Source organism: Parasteatoda tepidariorum, chromosome 6, assembly GCF_043381705.1.
Source record: "Parasteatoda tepidariorum isolate YZ-2023 chromosome 6, CAS_Ptep_4.0, whole genome shotgun sequence".
Taxonomy (NCBI): domain Eukaryota; kingdom Metazoa; phylum Arthropoda; class Arachnida; order Araneae; family Theridiidae; genus Parasteatoda; species Parasteatoda tepidariorum.
Genome location: NC_092209.1, coordinates 75,111,076 through 75,120,397, shown reverse-complemented (window position 1 = coordinate 75,120,397; position 9,322 = coordinate 75,111,076). Strand labels below are relative to the sequence as shown.

The 9,322-nt window shown below is 32.7% G+C and overlaps 1 protein-coding gene across 1 annotated transcript; it reads left to right on the top strand.

Annotated features, from left to right (window-relative positions):
• Positions 1-6,303: 6,303 nt before the first annotated feature.
• Positions 6,304-7,161, top strand: LOC139425849 (uncharacterized). The gene has a single exon (XM_071181852.1). The coding sequence runs from the start codon at positions 6,304-6,306 to the stop codon at positions 7,159-7,161; it is 858 nt and encodes a 285-aa protein (XP_071037953.1).
• The last annotated feature ends 2,161 nt before the right edge of the window (positions 7,162-9,322 follow it).

Genomic DNA, 9,322 nt, shown 5'->3' with positions numbered 1-9,322 from the left:
CTTTTTCCCCCTTCCTTCACTCAGATAGTGAAGTGGGTAAAAATTTATTAGGGTTTTTTCTTCATGGGGCTTATAAATGGGGAGCAATGTGTCTCTTATCTATTTCTATTGAAAATAAAGTCTATTACTTCTATTACTGAATTAAATACACAAGATAATACAGAAGAATAAGATTACATTATTACATATCACAGTAAATGCTGAGTAACATATTTACTTTTTATTACATTTTATTATACATTTTATTTTATATTTTATTTTTATTATTATACATTTTATTTTTATTATTATATATTTCTGTACTATTTATTTTATCCTGATATTGTATAATATATATTATATTTTACTTAGAATATTTTTTGTGTTTGAAATTCATGCGTTTTATTTTTCACTAATATATATTTTATTATATACTATTTTTGTATTATATTATATTTGTTAAAGCCTTTTTTGGTCTTTAAAATTATATAAATAGTTTTAGTACTTTAAGTTTATTGTTTGATTTCTGAAAAGTGAAAATTTATTGTAAAAAAAGTTAAAAAAGATAATATTTTTTTATCACATGAAAATGTTCTATATGGACACTGGTTAACCACGGAAATCACCCCCCCCCCTTTGTGGTACAATGAATCAAAAATTTTTTTTTAATGTAATTTTCCCATTCTTAGACCCTATGCATCATAATTAGTTTCTCAATTTTAAAAAAATATGAAAATTTATGTTCGCGTGCCTCAAAGAGTTAAAAGTTGAAAAAAGGGACATGCTCCAAAAATGGAATATTGGCTCTCTAACGTTTAATCAAAACTTACCACTTGTTTTTAACTTAAAATTAGTGGTTCAATCTTAAAATCATGTACAAATTCTGGTGCTGCAGTTGAAAATCATCATCAATTAGAGAAAATATGGAGAATGAGCTGTATAAGGAAAATAAAGTTTAAAACTGAACGACTCAATAAAATGAGAGACGAAACACATAAAATACATCAGTAGTTCCATCTAAAGACAAGATACTTTAATAGTATGGGGAAAAAAACAAAAATTAAGAATCTTAAGTTTTAGAAGCAAGCAGTGGTGTCTCCATCTGGTGTAAAAAGTTTTCATTCGCTCCTTTCTCTTGAATAGCAACATAATCGACACGAACGATACTGAACATATTTAATAGCAACAGTATCCAATTTGAAAAGGGATTTGCAGAATTTAAATAAGGGTTGACAAACTTAAAAGGTAGCGATATTGATACCAGATTTGTAAAGGCAGATAAGCGAAGGGTATCTGAACTGATCAACCAATACACATCAGAGAATTGAACGTGAATGTAAAGCTGCACTAAAGACTGATGCTCCCACACAGAACAGCGCAGAGTAGAACAGATTTCAGTGGGTGGAGATGATTGTACTGTTTTGTTGATTGATGTGCTATTTGTGCAATACGAAATCATTGTTTCAAAAATTTTAAATGTTTTAATATCGCTTTTTAATTTCAGAACATCAACCGGAAAGTTGTAGTGCTTAAATTTATTCCACTTCATTCGGAAAAGTTTTAAGTAGGTAAAAACTACTTTGATTATTTTAGTTCATAGGGTGCATGTCTCCGGTTGCTCTCGTTTCCCTTAGTTAAGCCTTAGGTGACCCGTTGACCACGCCGGTCAAATATTCCTATTAAATATTTATATTAATATCTATTTATAAAACGAATCTTTAATTTATATTTTAGAACCCTTTATTAAAGTAAAGTAAAAGAAAATAATGACTCGAGTTAACATTGAGGGGGTGGGGAGCACTTAACACGTTGAATGCCATGGGGGTCACCGGTGACCGGCACTGAGTTTGTTTAAAACTCCACGGGGGTAACAGGTGCCAAAATTATTAGAAACACATAATTTCAGTAAATTATAAAAAAAAATTATATTATTGTCGTTACTAAAATGGTTTGAGGAAATGTATGCAATATAGAACACACAAAAATAGTTTTACTTATATACACAGAGATGCCAACTTGCTCCGGACAACGAATAAATATTATCAAATGGTAGTTTATTAATCGTGATTTTTCGTTTAATAAATTCAATTTAGTAGATTTTTATCCACCACTATTTCTAAACAATTCGTTGACTTATATAATTCATCACTTCTTTTTATAGATATGTCTTGCTAAACCTTTTAAAAAACTAGCAAAATCTGTCAAATATTTCCAAATTTAGTTTCTAGTTATTTACCGTTTGGAAAGACGGGCAAGCCATGTAAAATTAGAATGTCATTCAACGTGTTAACATGATCTTATGGATCATTATCTGTGCTAATTTGGAATTCCTAATTTATTTACGATTTTACGGAGCTTCTAAAAATATATGTTTAAGCCAGATTTTGTAGAACAACCAGATTAAGTACTTATTGTGTAAAGTTATATAGCAAATCTTTGAAAATCATATTTCGTTTTGTTTTGCACTTTTAAAAACTAAAATTCTTTCTCTAACAATGGCTGTTAAGTTATATTTTAATTCTCATTTTTTTTGGTCCACCATTGTTATAACAGAGCTAATAGATATAGTTAAACAATTGGAATCAAAAGTAACAAATAATATTTGATGAAGTATTCATTGTTGAAAACTAATTTAAACGATATGTAAAAATCATTGTTGAATTCATTTTGTGTTTGGAATTCATGTCTGAAGGTCGCGTTTTAAAGATGAGTAAAAGTTGTTGTAGAAAGTTGAAAGAAAATAGTAAGTTTAAACATTACAAGTATTTATTTTATAAAATATAAAAGAATGAAAAAAGTACAGTTAGCAAATAGCTTAATGGTACTCAAAAATATTTTACATTCTTTTATAGCAATACATTTCAGTATCTTTGAAATTAAACTATTTGTGAGTTTGATATTTGAATTACCGCTTTCTAAGAATACAATCATTTTAACTAAAAGCCATTATATATTTTAAAAATACTATGAACATAAACTAAACGTAAGAAGTAAGAATTATAATGAAATGAAATAAATTTTTTCCCCATCAGTTTTGCTGACTGTACAAGCATTAAAAATCAGCCATTTTTAAGTTTTAGTTAAGTCTGTTGTTTTTTATGCTTTTTTGAGAAATATATGCTAATTTCATAACAGTTGTTGATTTGCAACAGTTATTCATGACTGTTTGATCAACCTACCTTTAGCCCAGCACTCTCTGTGCTTAATCTGAAAATGGCGCAAAGCGTCGATATGGAGAAAAGTCACTGTTTTGCTGTGAAAATGGAAAGCGTTTGTGGTTTAAATCTTTAACATTTAAAAACTTACTCCAATGTCGCATTATCTGGGCTCTTAAAAAATGACAAAATCTAAGAAAAAGACATTGATTTTGATACTTTTCATCTAGGGCGGGGGGGGGAATATCGGCAAATGGGCGATTTTTAAAGAAGTTAATAACCACCGTTGAACATTATTTACGTTATTTAAAATTATTACTTATTGTAAATTTCAAAAATAAATTTTGAAATTGATTATTATTTATTTAAAATTATTATTCTTATTATAAATTTTAAAAATAAATAGTAAAATTCATTATTACCTATGCAAAATAGAAAAAAAAATGTAGCCGTCGATTTCAGTGCCACAAGTTATATGGCATTAAAAACTTCCTTATTTAATTAGAAACTGAATAAGCCTGTAACTTCCTCGGTAGTTAAAAATTGTATCATTAAACTACAGGAAAACACTCTTCTATTTAAAATGAATATTGTACTATTTTAGATACAGGCTTCTATGAACATTCCGTACAAAATGAAAATTACAGCCGACTTCTCTGCTAAATAAAATTTAAAAGTGACATCTTATGTCATTCAAGCAATGAGCAAATTACATGGAAAATAGGAAACGCTGGTGGTAATATATTTCAGATTTAAATAGTTACTGGAATAAGTAAATCTATTCTCTTATTTAAATTATTCATCAATATCTAAGTTTTCTTGAGAAAAAAAGCAGTTCTATATAAATGCTAAAATTGTGAGTCCCGCAGTGAACTGATTGTAAAGACACGATTCCCAGCAGATCACCGAAGTCAAGCATCACCGGCTGCGGTCAGTGTGCGGGTGGGTGACAACTTGGATCAATCTGAGTAGGGACCGAGGGTGGGCGGTATTGGTCCTCGTTAAACTGTTCTATCGTAAAGTGCTCGACTTCGCGTGCAGATCGTTGGGCTACCGAAGCGGGGGTGCCTCTGCAGAGGATCAAAATTGCGACCGCATGTCTTCGGATCATCCTCAGGGATGCTTACCAGACCGTCGCCAATAGCCCACTGTGCAGCTCTAGTGCGACGTAAATGAACTACAACAACAGCTATAATAGTGAGAAAAAATCTTAGTTGTTACAGAAATTCTTATTTCTTTCGATAAAAGTGCTAAAATAAAATGTCTTTCGTGCCAGTTTTTTTTTTTTTTTTTTTTTTTTTTTTTTTTTTTTNTTTTTTTTTTTTTTTTTTTTCTGTCTTGGTAAACATACGCTTTTAGCCCAGGCAAATCGGCCATTTCTGTCTGCCACGAATTTCAATGAAACATTCCTATATGAAAATTTAACTGAAATCAAAGACCAATAGCAGCATACTATTGTAGTAAATGTATTATGTTCTCGACATGAGCCGCGATGGCTCAGGGGATAGAGCGTTCGCCTTCCCATGCGGCGAACCGGGTTCGAATCCCAGTCGATACGAATTCCGCATATGGCTTGCACCGACCACAGTGCTGACGTGAAATATTCTCAGTGGTAGACGGATCATTGGTTAGAATCCCCTTGCCGTCAGTCTAACCGTGGGAGGTTCTCGTTGTTACGTTTTGAAATAAGAATTAGATGATTTTTGTATTATGGAGAATTAGGTAAAAGCGTTTTCTTATGTCCTCAATAACTTTCAACTTGTACAATAGAACTCTAGTTTAAGTTTAGAAATGTGTAGAACATTTTTTGTATTTCTTGTAAGAATTTGGCTAAATAAAATATAGGAGTGGAAGAAATAGGGTATATTTCTTGCCGTACGCAACATTTGTGGTGACCCCGGATGTGATAAAAGGCGATAGTAATTGGTTACTTACTGTAAATACGTTTGTTATGCGATTTATTTCATTGATCAAAATTAAAAGTTAAGTTTGATATCATAGTTAAGGATGGATGTAATATTAAGAAAACTCGGAGCAACTGGTGCTTCCTTTTTCAAAATGTTTAATACTTTATTCGAAGATTTAAATAAAGAATTATCAAATGGTAAAGTATTAAAAGTTAAAAGTGCCACGTTAGAATGACTGTATGGAATATTGAAAGAATTTGATTCAAGAGTACTAGAAAAAAAATGTGAAACTGATNAGAGTAAAGATTGTTTTACGGCAGCCAAATTGGCTTACCATCAGAAGCAAGAACTAATTAAGAATAAGAAAGCTTGCTTTATATGTCTTAAGTTTGGACATAAAGCAAAATATTGCAAATCAAGTGTTAAATGTCTAATTTGTGCTAAGAGACATTGGTCGATCATGTGTGCAGAATTATCGCCAAACAAGCACGAAGTAAAAGATGAAAAAGTAATTGATTCGAGTGAATGCCAAAATGTAATACTTGCGAATTCTTGCTGTTCTGGAGAGATATTCCTTCAAACTTTAATGGTAAATATTGAGAGTAAAGAAGGAAAACGTGCTATAAGAGCATTAATTGACACTGGCTCTCAACGCTCATATATTCTGAAGAGCACTGTTGAGGAACTGAAATTTCGCCAAATTGATACTCAAGCATTGATTCATAACTTATTTGCAAGGTCAAAATCATGCAGCAAAATTCATAATCTTTTTTCTATTAAAGTTACCGATTTGAAAAATAGTTACTTGAAGAATAGAAGTCCCTGAACAACTTAAAAGCAATAGTGCACATTACCTTCCTCACAGAGCAGTTTTTAAAAACAGCTTGACAACTCCGGTGAGACCCGCTTTTGATGCGTCTGCCAAACTGAAAGGATATTTTTCCTTAAATGTTTGCTTAGCCAAGGGGCCAAATTTGCTGGAACTGATACCCGTTATAATTCTAAAATTTAGAGAAAACAACATCGGGGTAATTTCCGATATAAAAGGTGCCTTTCTTCAAATTTCCGTAAATGATAAAGATCGTGACTACCTACGTTTCTTGTGGTGAAAGGATGATAATCAGACAGAAATAAAACTTTTCAGACATTGTCGTGTAGTGTTCGGAGTAAACTGTAGTCCGTTTCTGCTTGGAGCAGTTATCAAATTTCATTTGAGACAGTTTGACTCTGAAATTGCCGAGAAGTTATTATCTTCTTATTATATGGATAATTGTGTCTCTTCAGTGAATACTGAAGAGGAATTGCGGAACTTCATCAATAAATTGACCGAAATCATGGTGAAAGGAAAATTTGACTTAAGATGCTGGGAGCATACGAAAATATATAATGATGAAGATAAAGATAAAGCTGAAGTAACTAAAGTACTTGTATTACTATGGGACAAGCGAGAAGATTCCTTGTTTTGTGATGTACCAAAAATGAAGATGAACGATATGACAATCTCACGGCGTACAGTGTTATCTATAACTCAAAGAATAGTTGATCCAATTGGATTAAATTGTCCAGTCACATTGATACCAAAATTGATTCTGCAAAGAATTTTGCAAGAAAAAGTAAGTTGGGATACCGAATTAACAGAAGGTTTGAAAAAGGAATTCTTAGTTTGGCTTGAGGATTTACCTTTATTATCATCAGTAAGAATTCCTCGCCAAGCTGCAACAGTTAATAAAATTGCGTGTAGTTTACATGTTTTTGCTGACGCTTCAAGGAATTGGTACGCAACTGTCATTTTTCTTAGAAGTGAATCGCACGATGAAATTAAAGTTCAACTTTTACAGGCAAAGTCAAGAGTTTCTCCACTGCGAAAAATTACGATTCTAAGACTTAAATTATTAGCTTGTTATTTTGGCGCTAAGTTATCTGAATTCGTCACAAAAAGTTTAACTCTGGAAATAAATGAAACATATTATTGGACGGATTCAACAACTGCCTTGTTCTGGATTAAGAAGAAAGACCTTCCCTGGGGAACATTCGTTTGTAACAGAGTGAAGAAAATACGCGAATGTAGTGATCCCAAGAATTGGAGACATGTTCCTGGTATTATTTATCCTGCCATCTAGAGGATGCACTATTTCAAAGCTTCTAGAAACTAAATAGTGGGAGGGACCACTTTGGTTGTCCAAGTCTAAAAAACAGTGGCCTAATTCTAACCCAATAGAAAAAGAAGAGGAAATATACTTGGAGCAGAGAAAAACCGTTGTGGCAAATCTTATCTGCGAGAACACAGAAAATTCATGGTTACTAGCATATTTTTCGAGTTACATAAAAATCTTAAGAATGACGGCATGGATTCTAAGATTCCTTAAAAATGCTCAGAAAACAAGAACCAAACGATTGGTGAGCTGAAGTTATACGAATTGAATGAGGCTGAAAAAGTATTAATGAAGCTGATTCAGAAAAAGTCATTTAAAGACGAAGATAGTGCAAGGTTAAAATAATTATGCGTCTTTAAAGACGAAGAAGGTATCTTAAGAGAAAGCACCAAGTTAACTGAAAGAGAAGATTTTGAAAGCTTTATCAGTCCTATACTGCTTCCAAGCACACGTAAACTTGTGGAATTAATCATGCACGAAAGTATGTGCCATGCGGGGATTCAGATATTGATGTCTAAATTAAGAGAACGATTTTGGATTACAAGAGCTCGTAAGACGATTCGCAAAGTTTTAGCTCGTTGCGTGGGATGCAAAAGGCGCCAAACTACGAAGATCGAATGCAATCCAGGAGTGTTTCCTGAGAGTCAAAGATGCATTAGTGTTTGAAATAACAGGATTAGATTTGGCGGGACCTTTGATGCTTAGAGAAAAATGCAAAGCATGGATAATTATATTTACATGTGCTGTCTACAAAGCCATCCATTTGGAATTAATAACTTCTCAAGCGACACAAAGTTTTTTGCTTGGTTTACGACGATTTATAGCCATAAGAGGAAGACCAAAAGTTATTTATAGCGATAATGGCACCAATTTTACAGGAGCTAACAACCTATTTAAATCGTTAGATTGGAAAATGATCGAAATTGAAGCATCTGCGAATAGGATTCAATGGAACTTTAATGCTCCTGCTTCCCCATGGTGGGGAGGATTTTGGGAAAGAATGGTGCAAATGGTTAAGAAAAACTTCTTCGTAGAGTTTTAGGCCAATCAGTTTTAAATTATGAAGAAATCATGAGCGTCCTTTGTGATTGTGAGACAATAATAAATTCTAGACCTCTCACTTATGTATCGGAACTAGGGAGGGGAATGAACTCATTCCATTGTCGCCAGCTATGTTCTTGAAAGATATCGATGATGTCGGAGTGCCAGATTTGGATCAACTTAATCAAGCAAATTTGAATAAAAAATTAAGGTACCAGAAAATTTGCGCATTGGTTTAAGAGAAAGATTTAGAAGTGAATATCTCGGGCAATTATTGCAACGACCATCAAAGAGTAAACCGGCAGAACCTTCGAAAGTAGGAGATATTGTTTTAATCGAAACTGATGGTAAAAAAGAACTTTATGGCCAATGGCTAAAATAATTGATGTTTTTCCTGGTAAAGATGGGCAAGTACGAGTGGTTCGCCTTAAAACATCCTGTGAACTGGTCAGGCCTGCGCAGTAGTTTTCCCACTCGAAATTTACTCACAACTGAACCTAATATAATAAATAATGAAGCATGAAAGAATAAACCAGAGAATGACTTTCAGGCAGAGGAAGAACACGAGTGTTAAGTACGGCAAGAACGAGAAGTGGAAGACTTACTAAAGTGCCAATTAAATTTTTGAACTGAAACTTTGACTTTCGGAACAATAGTTTTTAACTTTATAATTTTCATTCATTTAATTTTTTCATTCATTTAATTCATAGAAATATAATTAGTTTTGATTAGTTAAGTAAACCACCAATCAAAACGGTGGGAGGCCTGTTACGTTATGAAATAAGAATTAGATAATTTTTGTATTGTGGAGAATTAGGTAAAAGCGTTTTCTTATGTCTTCAATAACTTTTAACTTGTACAATAGAACTCCAATTTAAGTTTAAAAATATGTAGAGCATTTTTTGTATTTCTTTTAAGAATTTGGCTAAATAAAATACAGGAGTGGGAGAAATAGGGTATATTTCTTGCCGTAATCAACAATTTCCTCTCCATGTAAAGCACGGGTCAGCTCCATCAAAAAGTCCTCCATGAAGGCAAATTTCTCCCAATACTCGATTCAGGAGCTCCCTCGTCTTCTGGATTGGGT

Coding starts and splice junctions, on each gene's coding strand:
- LOC139425849 (XM_071181852.1), top strand. CDS start 6,304: ATGGATAATTGTGTCTCTTCAGTGAATACTGAAGAGGAATTGCGGAAC.